The 27827-nt window shown below is 33.9% G+C and overlaps 2 protein-coding genes and 2 pseudogenes across 3 annotated transcripts; 2 read left to right on the forward strand and 2 right to left on the reverse strand.

The window, feature by feature from the left end:
• The first annotated feature begins 1924 nt into the window (after positions 1-1924).
• On the forward strand, positions 1925-8448 carry LOC111277515 (putative disease resistance protein RGA1; annotated as a pseudogene).
• Positions 8449-8861: 413 nt separating this feature from the next.
• Positions 8862-14078, reverse strand: LOC149518167 (uncharacterized). Its single transcript, XM_089763432.1, has 13 exons — positions 14020-14078; positions 13639-13840; positions 13289-13447; positions 12781-13178; positions 12151-12229; positions 11856-11897; positions 11436-11498; positions 11266-11319; positions 11157-11180; positions 9757-9831; positions 9529-9639; positions 9381-9441; positions 8862-9127 (listed from the first exon to the last, which is right to left on the reverse strand). The coding sequence occupies exons 1-13, from the start codon at positions 14076-14078 to the stop codon at positions 8937-8939; spliced, it is 1518 nt and encodes a 505-aa protein (XP_089619558.1). The 3' UTR covers positions 8862-8936.
• A 1603-nt stretch (positions 14079-15681) lies between these two features.
• LOC149518168 (leucine--tRNA ligase, cytoplasmic pseudogene) lies at positions 15682-19464 on the reverse strand (annotated as a pseudogene). The gene is made up of 2 exons (XR_016343650.1): positions 19305-19464; positions 15682-19208 (listed from the first exon to the last, which is right to left on the reverse strand). The product of XR_016343650.1 is annotated as a leucine--tRNA ligase, cytoplasmic pseudogene (transcript).
• Positions 19465-21648: 2184 nt separating this feature from the next.
• LOC111277517 (putative disease resistance protein RGA3) lies at positions 21649-24444 on the forward strand. The gene is made up of 8 exons (XM_089763433.1): positions 21649-21707; positions 21785-21908; positions 21978-22068; positions 22588-23354; positions 23435-23524; positions 23656-23789; positions 23835-23955; positions 24202-24444. The coding sequence occupies exons 1-8, from the start codon at positions 21649-21651 to the stop codon at positions 24442-24444; spliced, it is 1629 nt and encodes a 542-aa protein (XP_089619559.1).
• Positions 24445-27827: the final 3383 nt, after the last annotated feature.

Below are 27827 nucleotides of genomic sequence, written 5' to 3' on the forward strand. Positions count from 1 at the left end.
TATTAGAATGAAAAGTTTACAAAATGTATGTATGTATGTATGTATATATGTATGTATATATGTATTTGGTACATTGGAGCAGACTAAGTCGGCAAAATTACACAAGATGTTTCGTTATATATTAAACCTATAGGAATTGCATTTTAGCTGTATTTTTAATTCATTTAGTTTTAACCAATGCAAGCAGCTCTCAAGATGGAAAATTCAGGGAAGGCGTGTTGGGTATGGAAGGCTAGCAGTAAGCATTTTACTTTGTTTGATTTACAGTCTTTTTGCTGTTGTTAAGATGCCTTCAATTAAGGACTTTATGGAATATTATTGTTGTAATAAATGAATGTGATTTTAATTTGTTTCAGAAGTAATGTAATTAACAGTGCTATTCTGTAAGATTTTGTTGTGATATTATGTACCAGACATACTTAATTATGTGTTTGTTGTGTTATGACTAGTTTGTTTTAAATTGCTCGTAGTTTATTTGTATCCCATTGTGGGCTTTTTCTTGGTTTGCTTTAGATATCAAGTCTCTTGGTTTGATGTAACATTTGTTGCTTTGATGTTGCGTATTGATTGTAGTTCATGTTTGTAACATTGTTTGACCCCATGTACCTAGAATATGTATTTGTTTGCGTAATCTACTTCAGTTATTCATTTCAGTGTTCTATATTCAGTTATTGTTTCCTCGGGGTGAATGATATTATCTCATTTAAAAAGCGTTGGTTCTAAATAAAATCAGAACTTTACTTGGAGGTTGTCGCATAACAGTTTTTTTTTTTTGAAATTTTTTGACGTTCGATAATAATTTTGAATCTCGATTAATTCAGAATCAAACTAAATCAAAAATCGTAAGTTCTTTCAAAATTATTTTTTTATTTACAGAACTCAAAAACTAAAACTTTACTTAAAGTTAATCATCCGTGCTGCATAACAGTTTAATTATAACAAATCAATGCACCCCTAAGTCGTGTGTAAAATCTTATAAAAGGTCACTTTTACTTGTTTTACACGACGGGAGAACGTGTGAAATAAAATAGATATTTATTTGAAAAATTTATCAACTATCAGTAAATTGAATAATTTATTGCATCAAAGTGAAACTCTACGAGGTATTCATACAACACGATACTAATGATAATAAAAATATTTTTATATATTCTTTCTTCTCTCAATTTATTTGTTTTAAAAAATTCTAATTTTTGTATTTAATATTATAATTTTAATTTTTTATAATATTGATGTATCATATTTTTTATTGTCAAAAAATAAATTTTAAGTATAAAGATAAAATAAAAGGTATTCAGATATTTTGAAAAATATATATCTTGAAACGACTCAAAAATGAAAAAAAAAATGGAAGAAATACTACCTATGTAAAAATATTCAATGTAAATAAGACCCAAAATAAAAATTTACATTATACCCATATTAAATAATTGAATTAAGTTTAAGACCACACTTAAAAATTCTTAATTGCAATAAAATTAAGTTCATTACCCATATTATTTCCACCAGGTGATGCTTAAATCTAAATATGGAATCCATCAGTCGTTTAGTTTTTTATCAGTTCGGCTTTAAAGAAAATTTTCAAGCAAAATGCATTTCGTTTCGTGTCCGTCGATACACTCATTGATTTTTTTTTTTTTTGCGTGTCCGTGGGTGTCCCTCGCGTTACGATAGGGTGGATGCCGTGATTCCTGGAAAGCATCCATTTTTCATTGTGCAAACATTGAAAGCTTTTTTTTTTTTTTTGTTCTTTTGGTGGTGATGTAGCTGATCATCAACCAAACCACAAGTATAAAAGTACTGATGGCTGCTAAAATAAAATATTTACTCTAAACTCACTTGTGTAATTTCTCGAAAACAAACTTCATTATAAATACTACACTCAATTGTCATTTACCTTTGATTACCTCTCCAGAGTTTAATTATGGCGGAATCATTTCTGGCCATCGTTGCAGAACAGATTTTGGAAAAGATAGTATCCCTAGCTGCCAAAGAAACTATATCGCTTTGGAATGTCAGTAGTGATTTGAGAAGGCTTAAGGAAACCATGACCTACATAATGCTGTGCTGTTAGATGCTGAAAAACGACAGCACCAGAACAAGACGCTGCTACTTAGTTTGGGGAAGCTTAGAGACATCTTATATGATGCTGAGGATGTGCTTGATGAATTCAGGTGTGAAGTGCTGCGAAAGGAGTTGATCAATCGTGGAAGCGCCACCAACAAATTGGTACGATTACCTGCTCTCTCTATTCCATTTGCATTCCCTTTGAGGATGAGTCATAAAATCAAAAAGATCAATGAAAAGCTAGATGCGATAGCTAGTGATTTCAAAAAATTTAATCTTGGACTTGAAGAGAAAGTTGAGAACCGGCGTGTTATTCTCAGGGATACCCACTGCTTTGTGATACCTTCTAATGTGATAGGTCGCAATTGAGACAAAAAAAACATCATAGATCTTTTAGTCAAGCCAATCGATACTGAAAATATCCCCGTCATCCCTATAGTTGGAATTGGAGGTTTAGGGAAGACCACGCTTGCTCAACTTGTGTACAACGATGAAAGGATCACTAGGGTCTTTCCCTTGAAAATATGGTTGTGTGTGTCGGATGAGTTTGATCTTGCTAGGTTGCTTTGTGATGTTATTTACTCCATTACGGGAGAAAGATGTAATGGTTTACCAGTTAATGCATTGCAAACTCATTTGTGAATGCTTTTAAATGGTAAAACTTTTTTACTCATTTTAGATGATGTATGGAATGAAAATCATGTAAAATGGATGGAACTGAGAGATTTACTGATAACAATGGGTAACTTTCAACAAAGTAAAATCATTGTGACTAACCGGAGTTCAAAAGTTGCTTCGATAGTGGGTACTATTGCTCCGTACAACTTGAAAGGTCTTAGTCACTAAGATTGTCTATCTTTGTTTGTAAAATGGGCATTTAGGGAAGGAGATGAGAAAGTATATCCAAACCTTATGAGAATTGGTGATGAAATTGTGAAAAAATGCAAAGGGGTTCCATTGGCAGTGAGAACTTTAGGGAGCTTGCTCTACTGAAAACTGAGCGACATGAATGGGAATTTATCAAAGATAACGACTTATGGAAACTTGATCAAAATGAAAATGACATTCTACCTATGCTGAAATTGAGTTATAATCATTTGCCATCTCATTTGCAAAGGTGCCTAACTCGTTTGTCATTGTTTGCAAAGGATACTATTTATGATACTGATTATATCGTCCAATTCTGGATGGCCATTGGACTTACTGAAAACCCCAAGCAAAACGAAGAGTGGGAAGATGTTGGGTTACGATATTTCAAAGAATTATGGTCGAGGGGTTTTGTCCAAGATGTCGAGGTTGAATATACATATTACACATTTAAAATCCATGACCTAATACATGATCTCTTGTCAAATGTGTCTCAAGATGACTGTTTAACAATTTATCCTCATACAATAAATACCGCTGATCATATTCGACATCTGTCATTTTCGGGTGATAATCCATTGAGGGCTCCACAGTCATTTTTGAAGAATTTAAATGGTGTGCGGACATTGGTGATCCTACCTTCTTCAGGAAGAAATAGGATAATTGAGGAACATTTTGTGAATGCTTCCATCTTGAATTTCAAGTTCCTGCGGCTACTTGATCTCTTCTATTCATTTTTGGAAGTATTGCCCAATTCCGTTGGCACCTTGAAGCATTTAAGATATCTTGACTTATCCAGGTGTTATAGAATGAGCAAGCTTCCTCGTTCTATCTATAAGCTTCAAAGCTTGTTGACATTAAGATTGTTGGATATTGATTGCCAATTGCAACTGCCTCGCAATTTGCAAAGTTTGGTCAATCTCAGGTTCCTAGATCTAATCGGGGATACTCATAAGAAATTAACACTCACACACAGCACCCACCTACACAAAATAACAAGCTCAAATCAAAAATAAAAACACAAACATATTTGGTTAAACTCAAATCAAAATGGTTTACTCAAAACTCAATCAACTAACAATAAATTTTTACAACTATGAAACTTTTAAAATGAGAAAAATCTCCAAAAACTTTTTATTTGAAACTTTACCCAAAACTTAATTATACCATTTTAATAACCTACTTATGTAACTATTCTTTTGGTGTCTAACTCTTTAAGACTCTCAAACCAAAACTAAAACATTTTATTTATAAGGATAAAATTTGTTATAACTTTATTAAGCTCTCGATATGGGATATAAGGTAAACTCAAAACTCTTATAACTTTCGATATGTAATTATAAGATTCAAAGCAAATCCAAAGAGATACTACGCATATAAGTGAGATTCCACCAGGATGTTGGAGTTCTCTTCAGTTCTTGTACTGCTACGGATGTGAGTTGCGGGAATATTTGTTTGAAGGGATGCAACACCTGACATCACTTCCTGACATCACTTCGAAGTTTGACTATAAAATGTTGCTCTAAACTAGTCTCACTACCACGAAGTCTGAAATTTCTAACCAAGCTGGAGTGTATTACTATAGTTGAATGCCCAATAATCAATTTACGCATGGAACTGGAAGAAAGAGAAGACTGGGACCTTCGCCTGTGCCTTTAGCAATTGGAAATACGAGGTGCACCAAAGTTGGAGGATCTACCGCGATTGCTTCTTGATAGATCTGCTAGCACTTTGCAACTTATAAAAATTCATCGCTATCCCAACTTTGAGATACTACCGGAATGGCTACAAAATCTGTCATCACTTCAAAAACTTGAGATTCTTGACTGCCCAAAATTATCCTCTCTTCCGGATGGTTTGGATCGCCTCACCTTGCTTACCCAACTACAGATTCGAAAATGTCCTACGTTGAGTGAAAAATATCAACCCGAAGTGGGTGCTGGTTGGTCCAAGATAGCACACATCCAAGAGGTTCATATTTAAGATCAGAAGATTTACCAGGTATGGTTTGTGGTACTTATTAATTTCTTTATCTTTTATCTCTTCATTGCTAGTTAAAATTGACCATATAAGTTCCTTTCTACGCATGTATTATGCATACAACATTTGCAAATTTTAATGATTTGTACCTTTGATCGCAGGTAAATTTTGAAGTCGATGCTTTGGTGAGAATAAAGGAGTGGCATGTGAGACTTCAATCCACCCATTTCCACAAGATTCATTCGAACTTAGCTTTTTTTTTTTTTTGGAACATTGCTCGGAATTACTTTGAGTTGTATTTTTAACTCATTTCATTTAGTTTTGAACTACTGCATGCAGCTGTCATGATGGATGATTGAACCAAAGCCTATCAGTATAGAGGCTAGCGCTAGCTGGAAGCTTTTTAGTTTTTACTTTGTTTGATTTAGAGTCTTTGTGCCAATGATTTGTTGGCTTCAATTATGGACTTTATGGAAATATACTATAAAATGTATGGCTGCGTATAACCAGAAATATGAATACTTGAAATTTGTACCATTTTATATGTTCCAACTAGCAAAGCAAGTTGAGAATAAGAATATGTCATCTATCTATTATCTATCATAAAATGAAACTCAACTAGAGATGCATAGTTGGGTGACACTATGGGTGGAGATTCATCATTTATTCAACTTTATGTCAATACTGACTTTTTGCAAAAAAAAAAAAAATATGTTGGAAGGAGAAAAAAAAAACAGAAAGATTGAGTCTGAAAAAAGAATGAACGGTGGAAAAACAAAGAAAACAACAATCAAAATTTACTAAAACTCAAATCAATCCAAAAATTCACGCATGCAGACATCACAACCTTTTCCAACACCTATAACAAGCAAATCACATTTAAAGAAAAAAACGGGGAAAAAAAGAGAACATCAGAAAAACAAATTGAGAAAAAAAATTGTTTAGGTTGTTTTAAAGTTACAATGCCCACTTGGTACCTCTCTTGAATGGTTAGGTTCTTTTTCATATATAGCTAGCTGTTTCCTTCATGTTTCCTTTCCTTTGAAATGGGCATGGCAGACAAACCAAAAATGTCGTTTTCATTAAATAAAACGATAGTGTTATTGCATCTTTCATTAAATAAAATGATAGAGTTATTACACTATCATCACTCTGCGGTCCATCTAAATCTAAGTCTAATACCATCATTGTGTTATTGCACCTTTCATTAGATGATGTACCTGCATTACTTGATGTAATCATCCTTGGAATTGACCCATTAATTGTGAGTGTTCCCATATTTTTGTAATTAGCATAAGGAAGGATGATAACGGGTTAAATCAAGGTGAATTTTTATTTAGTTTAATTTCAATTTAATTTTTTAATTTTTACACTCAATTTTAATTTTATTTGACATCAAAATATTATTTTATTCAATTCGATTAGTATATTTATAAATTGCAACCAATTTGTTTCTATTCAAAATTAATATAATAATTTAATTTAATACAATATTCATAAAATATTATTTCTAAATATAAATATATATCTTAGTTATATATAATATAAAATTTTTATTAAATCAATACCTTAAATTAAAATATTAAATAATTATTTTATTAATATAATATATATAAACATAAAATTAAATAAATAATAAAAATATTTTTTATATACATGCATCTAGTGGAGTTGGAACAACTTAAAATCCAACTTCAACTCAAACCCAATTTAAAGAAAAAAAAAATCCAATCCACTTTGGATCTGATTTTTTATTTTAAAAAATTTTATTTTATTTAAAATTAATTAAAATCTCTAAGATATAAATTATTTTATCACCTAAATATAATTTTATAAAATTTCTCGATGTTAAAGTATAAGACTTATATCTTTTTATACACTCTGCTTCAGCTGTTTGTCGTGTTCTGATTCATTGATTAAACGATTATCTCATTCAAGTATCTCCATTTCGCATAAATTCATCCATTATTGTCTATCGAGGAAGCCCATAAAATGTGACTATAAGTTAAATCGCGATTTGGATTCAAAAGCATTCCTAACGTAAATACACTGGCATGAAAATTTGTGCAAATGCATTGAACACGCAATTGGATATCCATCACGAAATTTAGTGGATGAACGCTCGATTGCAATTTTTTTTTTTTTACCTTTTTAATTGTATTGAAGAGACAAAAAAAATATTTTTATAATTTAACCTTTTTATTTTATTTTTTTATTTAATATAATAAAATTATTATTTGATAAATTATTATTTTTATTAATTATCAATTATTTATTAATAAATTATTATTTGACATAAATTATTTGAATAAATTTATAATTATTTATTAATTTTATAAATTTTAAATTTTTAAAATTTTTTATTATATATAATTTTTAATTTAATATCTTATATGATTTTTTATTTTCACTATAACTTAATTTATATTTAATATTTTTGTTTTATTCAAACACATATCTCACAACTATTTTTACTCTTATTATTATTATAATTATTTTTACTTTTATTAATATTTTTAATTTAATCAAAATCATCCTTATCATTCATTCAAATTAACTTTAACACAAAGAAGTAGAATAGTAATCAAAATCCTCTTATTAACTTAGCGTGAAGGAGGAAGACTTCGTCGAAATTTATTTTTTTTTTAAATTGATTAGTTCCACAATATTAAGAAATTTGATAGAGAGAAATCTTATTAACTTGTTGGGGAGTGGATGGACCGTCAACGTCTAGTCGTTTGTGTACAGTTTTTGCCAAATGAATAAATTATTCGAAAATATATACATCTTGGAAAGCTATATATGAAGATCAATTGGCTGGCTCAAGGGCAAAGTCAATGAACTGCTCAGAGAAAAAGAGATCGTTAACCTGTCTTTTAACTTAATACCCTTCGTCTTTTCTTTGATTTCAGAGTTCAGATATGGATGAATTATTCTTATTCGAGATTGCAGAAAGTGTTTTGGAGAAGATAACTTCCCTTGCTATTGAGGAAGTTCGCTTGGCATGGTTTGTCGAAAGCCATCAGGAAAAGCTTCGGGAGACCTTGACCTTGTGAATGGAAAAGACAATATACACGTGCATGTGCAGCCGGCTAGCTTTTGTCAAGGAATTTCCTTTTTTTCATGCCTTGTGCTAGGTTTTCTTTTTTCAGTTCAATAGTTCCAGCTTTGACATTGATAGCTGAAAAGTGAGCAGATGTGTTCCATTTGCCAACCATGACTTTCGGCTATGAACTTTTCCATCACATGGTGTAACCGTTGTTGCTCCACATTAGCACAAGCACACAAAATTTGTCCCCATACTCAACGTGAACATGCATAATTTTGGAAAGGTAAATGTAGCTTCCGGTTATTTCCATGCATGAATGAAAGCCACTATATCCATCATATGTCGAACACTGTGAACTTAGTCATAGGACTTTTCCGGTTACTGCCACTCATCAAAACATTAAGAATATTGTTGTCACTTATAATCTATTATTTCGAACAAAATTAAATGTTTATATTCACTTAATATCTCTCTTAATTGGTTAGGTTCTGTTTTATTGCTGTTTCTTTGTATTTTTTTTTTTAAATTTTGTTGGATATGAAGTGACAAACAAAACAATATATCATAATAAATTTACAGCAATAATTAATAAATAATAATGTAGGAAAGTAAAATACATCAAAATTTATTTAAAAACTCTTCTAATATAGAAAAAACTTTTATTATCAAATAATAAATATATAAAATTATCTTTTAGTTAAACTAAAATTAATCAACAACTAAAAAAATAATTTAAAATTTTCACTAAATAAATGACTCAATAAATATATTTTAAATTTATTTGTAAAAAATTTTAAATTTGATTTTTATTGTTTAAAATATAAAATACAAAATCATAACTTACTCATAAAATTTTAATTAAATTAAATCAGACAACTCTCTTTTTTTTCTATTTTTTTAATTTTTTTTCTTTTTTTTCTCGGTTTCAGCGTCACTCCACTTTTACACCTAAACAGCTCCCCTTCTTTATTATTTAAATCCTATCAAAGGTCAGATGGAATATATGGGGAAGTGGATGAATTAAAGCATGCATATCAAATGAAATCTTACATGAAGATTCCTCCTCTTTGGCTCTTTGCCCAGCAGCTAATACTATCTCAACGGGAAGAGGAGCAAATGATGACCAATATTCATGTTTTGCCCCAGCTATCTCTGCCTGAATACCTGCAAAAGGACATGTCCTTGAGAAATCTAAGCAGCTTCATACAAAATGTACAAAGACAGAATTATGGGTTTGCACATTAAAGAAACTGACTGCAGTTGCAACTGTAATTACTCTCAGGATCACCTAACCATTTATATTGGAACGCAGTGCTTTAACTTTTATGGTGATTATAGAGGCAACTGTTTATCGAATACAGCAGCATCAACTCAAAAACAATCAGGAATTTCACGTATTTAAATATCAACACTTTACCATGTTCCACACATAAACTCCAATAACGAGCAAGCCAGCATCTCTTTAAAACAACCTCTTCCTAAGATGAAAACTGCAGATTACGTAACTATGACATAAAGGAGTAAACTGACAAAATGATTTCTGCAAGATTAGAAATAAAGTCAACCATCTCTTCCTCAGTCAGCATCATCCTTTGAGTTACTGTTTGCAGAGATTTGATTTCACACTCCGCTTTATGGAGCTTATCTAAGGCAGATGTTGCTTCATCTCTGGCAATCTAGCTCACAATTTAAGAACAGAGAAAATTAAGTTAAGCAAGAACATTTCCCCCTTTTTAAGAATGGTAAAATTCAAAAGAAAAAGCCAGAGCATACAACATAAAATTTCAAAATACCTCAGCCTCTGTCCGAAGAGAAGCAATCTGTTCGGGTATACCACCATGAGTTTGCGTTGCAGTTCTTAAAGCAGCCTGCAAGAAGAACAATGTCATATGCTACTCAGCTGCAGTTCATAAACCATGTCCAGACTAAAATGTAAAAGTAAAAGAATTAAAGTAGCACAATGATTTTTGCAAAAAGAAGTCAGTTATAAGCAACAAAGCAGGACTAGCTAGATCTACAAAAGCAATGAAACTATTGAAGGTGTTAAGAATGAATAAAGCATGACCTCTGGCAATCCTTCCTACAGATCTAAAGCAAACACCTACTTCTGTGCTTAGTGTCTATTGACTGTTGAGACGGCATTTATTTTTACATATCAGATTCTCATTTTAAAATTTATGCTAGAAATTTCATGCACATGCCTGCTTCAGGTGTATATAATAAACCTCTCTATGCATGAAATCAGTACCATCTCACAAAGAGAGATGCATAAAAAGATGCAGAAATAAGCATAAATAAACTCAGTAAACACACACTTACAAGACAAAAGAATGTCTTTTAAGGCTCATAGTTATCGAGTATTATGTAATTTTCCATGCATAATGAGACTGATAACACATGCAGATTAGTTTGAGACAAGAAAAGAGTGGCACTCTTTAGATGCACATGCCTGCTTCAGGTGTATATAATAAACCTCTCTATGCATGAAATCGGTACCATCTCACAAAGAGAGATGCATAAAAAGATGCAGAAATAAGCATAAATAAACTCAGCAAACACACACTTACAAGACAAAAGAATGCCTTTTAAGGCTCATAGTTATCGAGTATTATGTAATTTTCCATGCATAATGAGACTGATAACACATGCAGATTAGTTTGAGACAAGAAAAGAGTGGCACTCTTTAGATGCACATGCCTGCTTCAGGTGTATATAATAAACCTCTCTATGCATGAAATCAGTACCATCTCACAAAGAGAGATGCATAAAAAGATGCAGAAATAAGCATAAATAAACTCAGTAAACACACACTTACAAGACAAAAGAATGTCTTTTAAGGCTCATAGTTATCGAGTATTATGTAATTTTCCATGCATAATGAGACTGATAACACATGCAGATTAGTTTGAGACAAGAAAAGAGTGGCACTCTTTAGATGCACATGCCTGCTTCAGGTGTATATAATAAACCTCTCTATGCATGAAATCAGTACCATCTCACAAAGAGAGATGCATAAAAAGATGCAGAAATAAGCATAAATAAACTCAGTAAACACACACTTACAAGACAAAAGAATGTCTTTTAAGGCTCATAGTTATCGAGTATTATGTAATTTTCCATGCATAATGAGACTGATAACACATGCAGATTAGTTTGAGACAAGAAAAGAGTGGCACTCTTTAGAAGTACAAACCTCCCTTTCCTCCAGGGCTGCCTCCTTTCTGAAGAGGAAGACAAATAACGCATAAGAAAAAGGAAAAATAAATCACAATATAACATTAAATTCTTGTAAGCCATGAAACTTGCCTGCTTAAAAGACGTGCTTCTAAAGTTACACCTTCTCCAAGATTAGCAATCTATATAGAACATGTTATGAATCAAGTAAACAAATACATAATTTTGCTTGCTGGAGCGGTATAAAGTTCATTTACATTTATCTTGTTTAGTTTTCTTTAAACTGAGAAAAGTTCACCTGTTTCTCAAGCTGCTGAGCTCTTGCTTCTGCTTCCTCACACCTCTCCTCTGCAAGTTGAAGCTGGGAAGGCAAATATCATGATGGAGCACCAAAAATAACAGTATAAGACTATTATTAACATTTTCCGTAGGCCAAAGCACTTAGTTGGCTAACCTAATTACATCAGAGTTTTTGGGAGAAAATGGTGTTGCAAAAGTTATCTCCAAATGCCAGTATTCAGATAGATTATGCCCGTTCATTTGAAGATAACTGTTGCAACAATTTAGGATATTGGCTCAGTGCTTGAAGATGATGGAGAGCCAAATTGATGTGCATGAATACAATATCATTTTCCAAATAAAACTTTTCATACAACTTTACTAGATACAACAATAGAACAAGTTACATAACAAAGAAGAAAAAAGTTGCTGGAATCACCTTTTCAATTAAACTTTCATTTTCATCCTGTAGCATATCAAGCTGCCATGAAATTCACACCACATTACTGGAAGATAAAAATAAACATTTTGCTAAGCTTCTTCATGTGTTTGACCACATAGACTGAAATTTGAAGTGTTCAGACTTGAACAAATTAATAAGGTTTTTGAAAAAGAAGATATGATGACCTATACACCTGCTTTCAAATAATTCCTTAGAAACAAAAAAGAAAAAAATAAAATTGCAACTAATATATGCTAGAAGGAAACACATATTTAGCTTAACGTGACTGTACCTCATCTTGTAAAGCAGAAGTAGACTGCTGTCTTCCCCTATCTTTCAAGCTGCTCATACTCCCAAAATCTGAAGACAATCTGCTTACACTATAAATTTTAGAGCACTATAGATGAAACAAAGAAAGAACCTAAACCAGTGCAATGGGCATTTTACATGATCCCAGGATCTTGAGACCCTAACATTATTAATTGAGAAAAACGCATGATGGTGATGGGCTTAAATACTTCCAGGGGAGGGCATTATGCATTCTTGAATACTGGAAGAGCAGCAACAAAGCCTTTCTTACTGTAGAGATGAAAACATAAGGACCCGAATTACTCATATATATCTATTATCTTGTGACTATGTTATATAAGAATGTTCTTAATGTTGTTTAAATTTATGACACTCAATCGCTTCTAAATCACGAATCAGAGAAGTTGCTCCACTTGATGGCAGATTTCCTCATTCTCTTTCTAATATATCTAAAACTTCAAAGACCAAGTTAAAAGGGAAAATTCACATTATATGTATAAAACTAACAAAAAAAAATAAGGGTGACGAAAGAAAAAAGTTGGAGGGGATTACGATATGGATGATAACTTCATCCTTCAAACTGAAATCACACCAGCTTAGAGCTATAATATACCGTTTATCTCTCCGATTATCAGTTGAAGCCTCTGTTGAACTAACAGATGAGGTTGGCTTCAGTGGCATAGGCACTGTATGAGGTATCACAGGAACTGCCTTGACTCCTAAATGTTGGCGACCTGATGCTGTGGAACGAGCAGATAAAGGTTGCTCTATGGATCTGGTTAATGGAGATAACCGGCCAGCAGTTGGCTGTTCTGCAGAACTCTGCAGAGATGGTTGTCCGCCTGAAATGGAATAAGGAGACATGGGTTGCTCCACAGAGCTGATAGAGTGAGATGGTTGGCCACTTGAATAAGATGATAATGGTTGCTCCATATTGTTGACAGATAGAGAGGTTTGACTGCCTGGTGTGGAACGTGTAGATGGTGGTTGATCCTGATTGATATGAACTGACTAATAGCAAATTTAAAGTTACAAGTAAGAATTACATTCATAAGTAATATAAGCATTAAACAAACAAAAAATTTAGATAACTGAGCATACTCAGTTAACAGACAAATTACCGAGGGAGAAGATGAACGTATTGCTTTTCCACAAGCAAGTCCAATGGTTGCTGTGCCACTCGCTGAACTATTATTATTTGCAAGGTCATCCACATCATTGTCCTCATCACCTGGTTGCTGTGCTACTTGTTGCACAGGCCTTTGAGCCATAGTTTTGGCCTGTGTTTACGAATGGAAGTCCATATAAGAATGCATTTCTCAGTAGCATAAAACTCCAGCATTAACCGCAAATCTTTTCCTTAAACTCACATCATAACTTGTCTGCTCAAGCTCATGCTTCTTCTCTCACATTAGCATGACAAGCAAGAAATTAGCTAAAACAAATTCATAATAGGAAATCACATAATTACCATAGAAGGGCGTGACTGCATTGCCCTACCACGAGCAATACCAATGCTTGCTCTGCCACTAACTAAAAGGTCATCCTCATCATCGCCCTTATCAGATGCTTTCCGTGTAGTAACTTGTGGCAGCCGCTTCTGTGTTATGTTTTTAGTCTGCAAAATTATACAGTGGTAGTCCACTGAGAACATATTTGTTGGTAGCATCAGGCTTTTACATGTAATGTGTAAGTCACAGAAGTTGCAAACTAACGATTAGACATCTATGAATTATCTTATTCAACAAATTCCTTTGCAACTTAATTGAGTCATGATCATAGCTAAGGAAAGTGTCTTTTAACTTGCCTAATTCAACTCACTTTTTTTTCTCTTACCTCTCACTTAACTAACATAGCATAGGTCAACCTAAACCAAATTCCTAGTATTAGATAATTCGATATAATTACCATAGGAGAGCGTGACTGCATTGCTCTTCCACCACCAAGCCCTATACTTGGCGTGCCAGTCACTAAAATGTCATCCTCATCATTGTCCTCATCAGCTAGTTGTTGTGTCATTGCCTGCGGAACTCGCCTTTGAGCCATGTTTTTGTTCTGGATTTTACAAAGTTAAACCCAGCTGGTAAGAAGTAAGAATTATTTATTTCCAATGCCAAGCTCTTGCATAGCCAAATAGTGTTGAAAATGCCCATTAAAGAAAAGTGCCTATGACAGAACTGATAATGGGGTAAGTTTAAAAAAAACATATAAAGATATTTTAATCCATTGTTTCACTTCTTAAACAGTTCATTATTCATACTGATATGAAACTTTAATTTCAAAATTAATGTAAAAATTGTCAAAACCATCATGTTTCGAATACATACTTGTATCCGACACCCTACCCCTGAGATCACGTAACATTAAATTACCATAGGAGAACGAGCACGAGTTGCTCTTCCACCAGCGAGTCCAATGCCTCCCGTGCCATTAATGTTATTATAATCAAGCTGGTCATCATCATCATCATCACCCTCCACGTTTTGCTGGTGTACCATTTGAAGTGAAAAACAGTAAACCAAAGGATCCGATAATTAAGGCAAGAAAAGAGGAAGTTTTAACGGTCCATTATTTTTTCTTTTTCTAGAACTGAAAGATTTTCTTTTACATGTCAAATACGTCCCTGTGGGGTGAATGTCTAATTTCATTATATTGAGGAATATTTTTGCAATTACCTAAAGTAGTAGGGTTATACGCTTGTACTTACTCGTTCAATAAACACTTTTTAAATCAATATAGCAATTGAAAGTGCATTTTATTTTCATTTAACAACTTTATTTTTTCATATTTGATACTCCTTCTGTTTCATATTTTATGTTCTTATTTGTTTTTTGGAATTAAAAAAAAAGAGAGATTTAACATGCATTATTAACTTTAATTTTTTGTAAAATATATAATTCCTAGTTTTTAATATCAAAAAATAAAAAATTATGAAAAAAAAAGTTTGGAATATAAAAAAATTAAGAATTTTAGGTTTTTAAAAAAATATATAATTTTGAAAAAAAAAATGAGATTGAAAGAGTAATGACAATACAATAGAATTCTTTTAATTCTTCTACAAAAAAAAATGAAATTCTTATAAAACCTTTTGTAGTGGTAGAAATGTTTAAGTAAAAATCATTTGTCTTAAGCTATGTTTTCCATGCACTACCATGTTAAATTCAAATGGTAACAAAACAATAATTTTTTTACTCAATTTTTTTTATTAATGTTTTATTTGGATGACCAATAGAAAACGATTCCTACCACATCATCATTAGAAACCGGATTGCGACAATGCAAGCACTGATCACTCAGTAAACTGAACTGGAAACCTGTTCTTTTTCTTGCTTTTGAAACACCATTGGTGTTTTTTCGTACAATTGGGAGCGATTAACAGTAAGAACCAGGTCAATAATGTTGGAATTTAAAAAAACAAATAGGAATGAATAAGCAAAACTGATAGAAGAAAATATCAAAAGAAAAAAAAAGTCTTTGACTTTAAATGCAAAACAAAATAGGAAAAACACATAGGTTAGCAAAGACATGTCACAACAGCATTTTGATGCAATATTTCTGGAAGACAGCAATAAAATGTTTTACCTGCATACAGTAATAAACTCAATTTTTATTTAAGCATAAGTGACCATTCGCTGTTCAACACCCAATTAAACACAGATGCAGAGAGAAAACACCAATTTAGAACGCCTGATACCAAATAGTCCAACAAAAAAACATTTCCTCGATGTAACATAGCATGCTAAAATGACAAAGTTCCTTCACCTTGACAGGAAGATGGCAGTCGGATTTCCAGGGGATGGAGGATTCTGCTTTAGCAGGGATGCATGAGGACCAGCTTGAACATAAGCATCAGGATCAGTGGCCGACAAGACTTCTACCTCTTCAAGACCAAGTTGTCTTTTGATCAAGTCCAAGTTCTCCTTAAGGACCTGAATCTCTCCAAAGGGCAGCTTCAAATCCAGGACTTGGGCACCAATTTTAATAGCCTCATCCTTCTTGAACGTCAAGAATGGCATACAACGTTTCTGGATCTGTTTAAAGTCTGCTGCCTGACCAACAGTGCTCTCCTGCAATGCGTTCATTATCTCCCCGTCTGATGCAAAAGTATGGGTCTTATTGTCGAACTTGCTTTGGAGAATCTGCAAACACTCCGCTTGCCATCCTTCAAATTGCTCATTCACAAAGATTAGGCCTTTTAACTTGTCCTCAGTTAGCGATGTAACAGGAGCACCTTTCTTATTAGCTTTCTTTGATCCCAAAATCTGCTTCTGGAGCAGCTTTCTCATCAACACAATGGAATCTTGCAAATACTTATCGGCACTCTTGAGTTGCAGATCTGGAGAATCTGCTGTGGGCCAGCCTGCTTTCACCACAAAGCCATCCTTCTTCAAAAGCTCTCTCCAAACAAACTCCGCATAGTGAGGGCAGATTGGAGTGATAAGCCTAGTCTGCACATCCATAAACCGCCATACAAGGTCACGGTTCATGCCCCCACTGCCACAAGAGAACCTATACTCATCCCTGGCAGCTTGAAGATCATAAAAGCCAGTCTTGAGAGCCTCCCGAAACATGTAATCCCTATAATTCTGCTCAGTCATTTTGACAGCAATGTTTATCTCATTTTCAAACACCCGATCAGCATAGGTAGATGGGGGACCTGTCCTCAAAGACGATTCTGCAGCCAGAATCTCTTCCATCCATGCAATCTCTTTTGTAAGCCGTAAGATTGCAGCATTGGCAGTCTCAAACAAAAAGTTTGCATCATCTACACCATCCCCAGCATCAGCCAGAGAGAATCTTGTAGCATCAGCAGAGAATTCCTCAATTGCCTGATGCAGTGTCCTGAAATTTCCAGTAGACTTGGACATCTTCTCTGAATTAAGCATAATATGTCCATTGCACCTGAATCCACAAGGCCAGTGATCCTTGGACATGATTGCCGTGTGATTGTAGATGCAAAATGTTAAATGGTTCTGGATAAGGTCTTTTCCAGAAACTCTAAGATCAAATGGATACCAGTACTCAAACTCCTGCTTCATCTTGTTAAGAACAGAGGATAGGATATCAGAAGATTTGGGATACTGACCACCACAGAAGAGAAATTCCCAGACCTCATCAGTCATCTGGGCAGGTTTAACCAGATCAGCACTTTTTCCGTACATGTCCCCATTTTGTAAAAGATGAGCAACTGTGTAATAAGCCATGTAAATGGTTGAGTCGGATAATGACTCAACAAAGAATTCTGCATCCCAAGGAATGCGAGTCCCAAGCCCAAAGGATCGTGAGCAAGCCCATTGGTTCAGCCATCCTAAAGTATGTTCAAAGCCATGTCGTGTCTCATCAGAGTATAGATTCATGTTGGATAAGCACTCCTCAGCTAGTTGTTTCCATTCCGGTTCACCATATGTGATGTACCATTGATCTGTAAGAGCCACAACACACTCATCACCAGACCTTGACATAACCTTCTTCTCAGGCTCACTATAAATTATTGCCTGGCCCGTCTCAATCAGTTTGGTCCTTATCAGTGCCTTAGCTTCATGGACTCTTCTTCCTGCATACTCTCCAACAGTCATGGTTCCCTCTGTAAAACCTCTCAAGTACACCAACCTCTTCGCCTCAGCAAGCTTTTCTTTCTCATTCTGACTTTTGATTTTCAGATCCACACAAACTTTTTCAGCTGCCCTGTCTCCAAATTCTGGAATGTCAATGATGGGTATAATCTCAAATGGCAATACCCATTCATCCTTCACCCCAAACTTTTCCCGAAAAGCGGGTTTTGCTTTCAAATCATGTAAGGCCATATAATCATCAGGAGCATCGCTGGGAACACTGGTCACGATCCCTGTACCTTTGTCCGTTAGAATTGTCATCATTGGAAGAGCATATATGATCTCATTAAATGAGAGAGGAGATTTTACAGGAAGACCAATCAGATCATAACCAGTCAGTTCAACCAAGCAAGTAGGTTTTTCGGGGATGCGGGAGAGCTTCTGATAAGCAAGGTTGAGTGCTGCTCTCTCAGTCAGAATAAATATCTCAGTTTCATTGATTTCAAAGGCTCCGTATTTCCCATTAGGCAAAACCCAGCAGTTTGTTTGCCCATACATGGTCTCAGGCCTCAATGTTGCAGCAGCCAAAAACACTTTTTTCCCTTCCAAAACACGCATTTTAGCTGGAAAAGGTGGCACCACTTCCATTTTAATAATAGTATACTCTTGAGGCTGAACTCCTTCACCAGTTGCCCTATCATGATCAGCACATGGCTGACCATCCAATGGAGAATATATAGTATACCTCATATCTTTAACAATCTTACCCATCGATTTCAACTTCCTCATCTGCCACTTAACAAACGAATCAAAAAACGGATTCATATCTGTGGTCACAAATGACCTTCTCCAATCACAACCTAATCCAAAAGCCTTGAGGTCTTGAACAGCCAATGGCGGAAAGAACTTCAACCATTCAGACGGGTTCTGAAACTTTGATATCTCACTATCTGAAAGTCCAAAACTCCTCATAATTTCCCACTGAAACATCTGTCCGCTAGATTTAGATGCCGCCTTAGACTTTTTACCTTTAAACTTATCAGGCGCCACATTGGCATCTTCATTTGGGTCAGATTCTTCTGTTGGGTTAGGTTCCTCATCTACTACCTCATGAGGAAAAATGGGTGGATCACCAAATTGTTGGATTTCCCTAGCAAGTTTATCAGCTGAAGCCTTGATTGGCATACCGGTACAGTGAAAAGCAAAAGGCAATAACACATTGGCACCTCTTAATCTATGATAAGCAGCAGCAAACTCGAGTTTCGAAAGCGAAAAGGCATGGCCCAGATGTAAAAGACCATTCATATAAGGAAAAGGAAAGTTCCCAAAGAATTTTTCACCTGGTTGAGGTGGTTTTTCATTGGGTTCAGCTTTAAACACATCTTTTTCTTCCCACCAAACTCTAACCTTTGACTCGATTTCCAGGAGTTTGTCTCTCCTGGCATAGCTCTTGCCTCCCTCTGTTGCCATCTCGTGAAACCGATGAAAACTGTTCAAAACCAAAACAAAATAAAATTCATGAAAATGAAACAGAAAGAAAACCAAAAAAAAAAAAAAAAGGAAGAATCTTTGGAAAAGAAAGTGCCTGAGTTTATTGAGGAAGATGGTGTTGTGCCTACGAAGAATCTTTGCTGAGTTGCGACGGATACAGAGCAAATGGGTGGAGATGAAGGAGGATAAAGAGAAAAGAGAGAGACTGCGTTGAGTTTCAGTTCCAGTTACAGGGCTAGATTCTCGTTGTTTGTTTTTACAGGTTTTTGGAGTTTTAATGATTATTAATTTTAAATTAAAAAGGCCTGCCCCAACTTTTTAACAGATAAAAAAAATGGTATCAGAGTAAGGGTTATTTTGAAATATTGATACAGAAATAACAAATGATAAAAGTAAATTTTATTTGAGATCATGGAGACTGATACATATTCTATGATAAAATTAATAGCATTAAATTATTTAACTTGAAAGCCTATAATGAAAAATTATTTATACTGCAAAGATTTATATGAGTCAATATTAGGTTATTCGACTAAACCAGCAGATATGAAAAATGAAAGCTGAAAGAAGCCATATAAAAAAATACTAGCTACAATCAAAAAATGGATTGATATCAATGTGTTCCATCATGTAGCATAAAAAATAGATGTTTACACTATTTGAAAAAAATTGACATTATATGAAAGAAAAATAAGTATGAATAAAGTTATACTTATTAAAAGACTAGTAACTTTACAGTACATGGATGAATGATCGATTACAGAGCACTTGAGTAATTTTCAAGATATATTTAATTGGATGACTAATATGAAGCTTAAGATAAATGATGAAATTAATGTGTTATTTTTTTTAGGTTTATTGCTAGATAGCTAAAATACTCTAGTTATGACTGTTCTTAATTTAGCTCCTGATTACAATGTAATATTAAAGTTGATAAAAGATAGTATGCTTAATGAAGAAGTAAGGTAAAAAGATTTAGACCCTGAGAATCAAGCTCATGTCACAAAGAACAAGGGTAGAAACATTAGCAAAAGTCAAAACTTAAAAGGTCATAGTAAATCTAAACATAAATCCAAGTTCAGAGATAAAGTGAAGTGCTTTCATTATAGTAAAATAGGTCATATAAAGTAATACTACAAAATCTTAAAGCAAGAGTGAAAAGATCAGAAAGATATGAGTTCAGATTATGACAATGTTAAATTAGCGAATTCAAATAATGATTCAGTTACTTTAATTTGTACACATAATAATTATAATCATGTTGGTGATCCTAACATTAAGTGAATAGTTAACATAAGAGTGACACATCATTGTGTTCCTAAGAAAAAGTTATTTATAACTTACAAAGCATAAGACTTTGGTTACACCAAGATGAAAAACAAAAGTGTATCACAGATTATTATAATTAGTGATATTATTATATAAATTAGTACAAGCTACATATTAACTTTAAAGGATGTCAGACACATTTTAGATATAAAAATGAACTTGCTTGTTATTAATGTCATTGATAAGGAACGTTATTAGAGTTAACAAAAGAATGGACAGTGGAGCTTCTTAAAAGATCTATGGTAGTTGCAAGAAAAAAATTATGCTACACAATATACAAGATATAGATGCAATTGAAAGGCAACTAGATAAATGCCATTAAGAATGATACTTCAACAAACTTGTGACACAAGAGGCTAGCACACATGAGCAAGAAGGGGTTATAGCTGTTCGAAAGGCAGTCATTTATTATCTTAACCAAAAGTATGTCTCTCGATTTATATGATCATTATCTATTTGACAAGTATTGTAGACTTTTTTTTTCATAAGAGTTCTCAAAGAAAAGAAAATATATTAAAATTGATTCATTCTGACATATATAGTCCCATTGAGGTTGAGTCATTGGGTGATAGTAGGTATTTTGTTACTTTTATTTATGATGCTTAATGCAAGACTTAAATGTATATGTTGAAAAATAAAAATTAGGTATTGTAGTATTTTTAAAAATTTCATACTATGGTTAAAAGGATGATAAAGATGCCTTTGAAGTATATTTAAACTGATAATGGTGAGAAATACACATCCAAAAACTTTGAAAAGTATTGTTCAAAGTATGGGATCAAATATGAAATGGCAGAACCTGAAACACCATAGCATAATGGTATAGCTAAAAGGATAAACTACATTATTATAGAAAAAGTCAAATATATGTTAAGAATAACAAAATTACCAAAGTCATTTTGAGGTGAAACAACCAATACAACTTATTATTTTCTTAACAGATCACCATCAGTTCCTTTGGGCTTTGATATTTTAAAAAAATATATGGATAGGAAAAAATGCTTCATACTCTTACTTAAAAGTTTTTAGGTGTAAAGCATTTATACATGTGCTAAAAAAATAGAGGTCAAAGTTTGACAATAAAAACACGTAGTGTATGTTTGTAAGATATGGTGATAAAAAATTTAGCTACAAAGTATGGATCCAATGAAGATAAAGATAGTCAAAAGTAAAGATGTGATCCAATGAAGATAAATCAAAGCACATTGATTGTTAGATGTCATTGGTTATTTTCGATAATTGAAGAACAGCAGATCCTATTGAGAAAAGTCATATTGATGTGAATGTAGTAGATATATTGACTAAGATACTTCATAGAAAAAAGCTTAAGCTCTGTAGTAACTTGGCCAGAATGGATTTTTTGGCTAAGGTAAGTTTCAAATGAAATTGCTATGATGATGAATCTCCTCATAATGGGGTTAAATAAAGAGATTGTTAGGAATATGTGGGATCCAACCCCATGATATTGGTCTTAACCATTCAAAGGCCATGGGCCTTATGTGTTTTAAGCTACCCTAAGAGAGCCTTAGGTAATAAAAGAAAAAAAAAGTTGCATTTTTTGGTAAGAAACAGAAGGTTAAATGTCAAATACAAAAAAGAAAAGCCAAAAAAATAAAGAGAAAAGAGAGAAAGGAAAGTTAATTAAATAGAATCAATCTATGGTTTGATTGAGTTGAAACTTTGTCAACAGGTTTGCAATTCAGAGTTTCACATTCTAAACAGTGAAAATCAGGTTTGAAGCTTTTTAGGAACAAATCCAAGGAATATTTGTTGAGTCACCGATTTGATGAGATTTCTCCAATTATCTTTCTAGTTATTGACTAGCTCTAATTTTAGCTAAAAAAAAACTTTGTATATTCATTATTTAATAGTAAAGATTTTTCTAATGATTTGTGATTTTCTCTCTTTATATTGAAAGGTTTTTCATATAAATCTTAATGTGTTTTATTTTTCTTATGTTGTTGATTGTTGATTATTGTTTATTATTGTGAATCTATTGCGATATATTATAATATATTACTTCTGCTATGTTGTATTTGTTGCTTTAGGTCCAACAAATAAGATGTTTCGCCTTAGTTTGGGGAAGCTTAGAGACGTCTTATATGATGTTAAAGATGTGCTTGATAAATTCAGGTGTGAAGCGCTGCAAAAGGAGTTGATCAATCGTGGAAGCACCACCACCAAATTGGTACAATTCCCAGCCCTCTCTATTCCATTTGCCTTCCCTTTAAGGATAAGTCATAAAATCAAAAGAATTAACGAAAAGCTAGATACGATTGCTAGTGATTTCAAAAAATTTAATCTTGGACTTGAAGAGAAAGTTCAGATCCGACATGTTAGTCTTAGAGATGCCCACTCCTTTGTTATACCTTCTAATGTGATAGGTCGAAATCAAGCCAAAGAAAACATCATAGATGTTTTAGTCAAGCCAACCGTTTTTGAAAAAATCCCCGTCATCCCTATAGTTGGAATCGGAGGTTTAAGGAAAACCACACTTGCTCAACTTGTGTACAACGATGAAAGGATCACTAAGGGCTTTCCCTTGAAAATATGGGCATACGTGTCAGATGAGTTTGGTCTTGCTAGGTTGCTCTGTGATATTATTTACTCCATTACGGAGGAAAGATGTAATGGCTTGCCAGTTAATGCATTGCAAACTCATTTGCGAATGCTTTTAAATGGTAAAACTTTTTTGCTTGCTTTAGATGATGTATGGAACAAAGATCATGTAAAATGGATGGAATTGAGAGATTTACTGATGACGATGGGTAACTTTCAACAAAGTAAAATTATTGTGACTGCACGAAGTTCAAAAGTTGCTTCGATAATGAGTACTATTGCTCCGTACAACTTGAATGGTCTTAGCCACAAAGATTGTCTGTCTTTGTAAAACAGGCATTTCAGGAAGGGGATGAGAAAGTTTACCGAAACCTTATGAGAATTGGTGACGAAATTGTGAAAAAATCCAAAGGGGTTCCATTGGCGGTGAGAACTTTAGGGAGCTTACTCTACATGAAAACTAAGCTTCATGAATGGGAATTTATAAAAGATAATGACATATGGAAACTTAATCAAAATGAAAATGACATCCTACCTATGCTGAAATTGAGTTATAGTCATTTGCCATCTCATTTGCAAAGGTCTTAACTTATTTGTCATTGTTTCCAAGGGACACTATTTATGATACTGATTATATCGTCCAATTCTGGATGGCCATTGGACTTATTGAAAGCCCTAAGCAAAACGAAGAGTGAGAAGATGTTGGGTTACGATATTTCAAAGAATTATGGTTGAGGGGTTCTGTCCAAGATGTCGAGGATAAACATCCATTTTACACATTTAAAATCCATGGCCTAATGCATGATCTCTTGTCAAATGTGTCTCAAGATGACTGCTTAACAATTTATCCTCATACGGTAAATGCTGCTGAAAATACTTGACATCTGTTATTTTCGGATGATAATCCATTGGGAGCTCCACAATCATTTTCGAAGAATTTAAAAATTGTGCGGACATTGGTGATCCTACCTTCTTCAGGAAGAAATAGGATAATTGAGGAACATTTTGTAAATGCTTCTATCTTGAATTTCGAGTTCCTTCGGCTACTTGATCTCTTTTCTTCATCTTTGGATGTATTGCCCAATTCCGTTGGCACCTGAAAGCATTTAAGATATCTTGACTTATCCAGGTGTCGAAGAATGAGGAAACTTCCTACTTCTATCCGTAAACTTCAGAGCTTGCTGACATTACGGTTAGCTGACGTTCCACTGATTGAAGAACCTGAATGTTTGCAAAGCTTGATTAAGTCTCAGATTTCTAGAAATAGCCACAGATTCTGTGCTTTTAAGGGATATTCAACCAGGATGTTAGAGTTCGCTTCAGTTGTTGCGCTTGTTCGACTGTGATATGATAGAATCTATATTTGATGGGATGCAACTCCTCACATCACTTGGAAGATTGGATATCCAAAGCTGCTCTAGATTGATTTCACTGCCAAGAAGTCTGAAATTTCTAACCAAATTAGAGGAAATCAATATCAATGGCTGCCCAAAAATCAATTTGTCAATGGAACAAGGAGAAGAAGACCAAGACCTTCAAAACTTTAACAATATTGGAAGCAGAAGCGTTGGAGGATTTGCCACGGTTGCTTCTTCAAGGATCAGCTAGCCTTTTTAAATCCATGCCAATAAGGAGATGTCCCAACTTCAAGGTACTACCAGAATGGATGCAAAATCTCACATCACATAACAGGTTGGAGCTTGAAAGTTGTCCAGCATTATCCTCTGTTCCCGAAGGACTAAATCGCCTCACTGCACTTAGACAAGTAAAGATTCAAATATGTCCTGCGTTACGCCAAAATTGACAACCTGGGGTTGGTGCTGATTGGTCCAAGATTGCACACGTTCAAGAGGTTCATATTAAAGATTAGTAGATCGGCTTGGTGTTACCAATCTCTCATTCTTTTTTCTTCCCTTATGAGATTTCTTTTTTCATATTAAATTTTCCAGAATACAGAATTATAAGAAAATTGCTCTAAATGATATGTGCTAGTCAATTCATCCATCTTCTTGAAATATCTAACATTTGCATTGATTTTGAAATGATCATAGGTAAATTGGTCCGGGTGCTTTGGTAAAAAATAAAAGTGCAAGCAGGTGAGACAATTTCATTCAATCTATTTAGCTTGTTTGTTATCAGTAACATTTCATGAGAATCCTTCAATTTTTGCTACACTTTTTCATATACTATTACTCTTATAGGATTTGTTTGATTGAGATTTTTTGCTAATTATCTTTTGTTTTTGGATGCATAAAGGCAAATAAAAATATAATCATCCGTTTTAAAAGGTTACAATTAACTATAGCTAAGTGATAGAAATAGTCATAGCTTGTGGGCCTTCTATAAGATGAATGTAATTACAATATTGTCTTGTGTTTCTCTTTGTAGTTACTGTCAAACTGAGATACTTAGGTGCATGTGTCATAGGTCGAGATTTAAACTTCGAACCTGCGCGGCTTCGAGACCTAGACATCCACTCATTCGACACTGCTCCGAGACCCGGACATCCACTCATTCGGCGTCTCAGATCAATCTAACCGTCACGATTCATACCCTTGTGAGGTATTATCCACTCTGATCCCCTTGATCTCACAGTTTTATCCTACAAAGGACCTCACAAAGAAGAAGTGTGTGAACCCTTTTATACTCCAGTGACCCTCCTATTATGTTCGATGTGGGATTCGAGACTCTTCCTTAGGTCCGTGACATTCTCCCCCACCCAACCTCATGACGCCCTCGTCACGAAGGCTGGCCACCTTGCCTACCTCCCTCGAGGTGCTCGACGTGGATCGAATGGTTTAGGGCTGGTTCTGATACCACTTGTCACGGGTCGAGATTTAAGCTCTGAATCCGTGCAGCTCCGAGACCCGGGCATCTATTCATCTGGCATCTCAGATCAACCTAACCGTCACGATTCTCACCTTTGTGAGGTATTGTTCGCTCTGGCTCCCTTGGCCTCACGATTTTATCCTACAAAAAGTGCCTCACAATAAAAAAGTGGTGTGAATCTTTGTATACCCCAGTGACCATCTTATTATGTTCGACGTGAGATTCAAGACTCTTCTTTGAGCTCGTGACACATGCCTATGCCTACCTAGGAACTCACTTTCAGTTGTATTTTAAGATCTAAAACTCATTTGGCTTCAAATCAAACCACTACGGATAGCTCTTATGGTGTTGGAAAATTCAGCCAAACCCTGCAAGGCGCCGTCTGTTCAAAGCTTTTACTTTCTTTGACGATCATGTGTCTTGAACCAGACCTATTTATCTGTTTGCCTAATACTTGCGCTTTAGCTATTTGTTTGTGTTCTATCTGTTTGTGATTGGATCCTTTGGAATGAAACCATCATCTCATAACTGTTGGGTGACTCCTTCGGGACAAAAAAACTCTTCTTGCTTGAAAAGGGAACATCAGGCATTCAACATGAAGTGCCCATTTCTTATTCAACCCAATGAGACTTCGACCTCCGTCGTGTAGTGTAAGATTTTAGACTATTTCATCCCAATGAAATTCACCCCAAGTCATTCAAGACCTTGACCTAATATTTGAGTTTTTGGTTTAACAAGTCCTGTCGTGTCAGCTGGATGTTGAGCTTTTTGTTTGGGCGTTACCTTTTTCAGGGCCTAAGCCCCCCGAAACTAAAAGCTACATTGCCCATTTCCCTATAACTGTATGTGCGGCTTATCAAAACAAAAAATTAAACAATACCAAGTACCAATTTAAAAGAGCGACACGATCAAATCAAATAGTTTTAACTTGACTTACAGCATAAAAAGTTAAATTCACAATTTAACCAAAAAGCCCTACAACTTTGAGTTTTTCTAGAATGAACAAATAAATAGACGTGAGTTCACAAGAAGATTGGAAAATACAGGCTGGTAAGTGACATCAATATGGGCAATGGCATATGAACCTCCAACTTCGGCCTTGTTTCTAGGCACCTTTCACGCTACAGAGTTTCCCAATAAGATCTGCTTCTTCTTTAATAGTTGCGATGCTTTGGGCATTGTCTTTTGCCACGGTAATTCCAAACTCTTCCTCAAGTCCCATCACAATCTCTACCTGAAGGGGCATTCTTCCAATTATGACACGAACTACAACCAATAACCTTCAAGTAAAAGAAGCAACCAATTGATAGAAGGTACAACACAAAAAGGGGTAGAGTGGGAGAGAGCTTAGACTTGATGAAGAAATAACAAAATCGATGTCTATTGTTTTAGCCAACATGCAACAAGCGTCAACGTGGCATCTCATTTTTTTTTCACTTTTTTTAATTTTTTTTAATTAAATAAATTTTATAATAAAATATATCAATCAATAAAAATTATAAAATAATTTATATCCAATAAGTTTCAATCAATCTTGATCTAATAAAAGATGATTTTTTATATTGAGATTGACAAGAAACAGATAAAATTTAAAAAAAAAAAAAATTCAGGTCAGAAGCATATTTAATCTGCTTTGTCTTAACCTATTTCAAGATATATATTTTTTTATTTATTATTTATTTAACTTTATATATGTATTTATTGTATTAATAAAATTATTTTTTATTTTAATTTAAGAAATTAATATTTTAAACTCAATATGAGGTGTTAATGTAGCACTAGCTATGAGCTTTTTTTATTTTTCTCATTTTTTTATTTTATCATATTTTACTTTTTTTAATTTTTTTTGTTTTTCAATTTATTTTTAATTGGATAATTATCTTTTTTAAAAAAAAAGGTC

Source organism: Durio zibethinus, chromosome 7, assembly GCF_047325235.1.
Source record: "Durio zibethinus cultivar Kanyao isolate XHJ-2024 chromosome 7, ASM4732523v1, whole genome shotgun sequence".
Classification (NCBI taxonomy): domain Eukaryota; kingdom Viridiplantae; phylum Streptophyta; class Magnoliopsida; order Malvales; family Malvaceae; genus Durio; species Durio zibethinus.

Excerpts from the sequence above, each read along its gene's own strand:
- LOC149518167 (XM_089763432.1), bottom strand. The coding sequence starts at position 14,078 with ATGGTAATTATATCGAATTATCTAATACTAGGAATTTGGTTTAGGTTG. Across the intron at positions 11,320-11,435 it reads CTCAGCAGCTTGAGAAACAG|ATTGCTAATCTTGGAGAAGG; the intron begins GTGAACTTTTCT and ends TGTTCTATATAG. Across the intron at positions 9,832-11,156 it reads CAGCCCTGGAGGAAAGGGAG|GCTGCTTTAAGAACTGCAAC; the intron begins GTTTGTACTTCT and ends TTCTTCTTGCAG.
- LOC111277517 (XM_089763433.1), top strand. The coding sequence starts at position 21,649 with ATGGTGATAAAAAATTTAGCTACAAAGTATGGATCCAATGAAGATAAA. Across the intron at positions 21,708-21,784 it reads GAAGATAAAGATAGTCAAAA|AACAGCAGATCCTATTGAGA; the intron begins GTAAAGATGTGA and ends CGATAATTGAAG. Across the intron at positions 21,909-21,977 it reads GAATGGATTTTTTGGCTAAG|GAATATGTGGGATCCAACCC; the intron begins GTAAGTTTCAAA and ends AGAGATTGTTAG.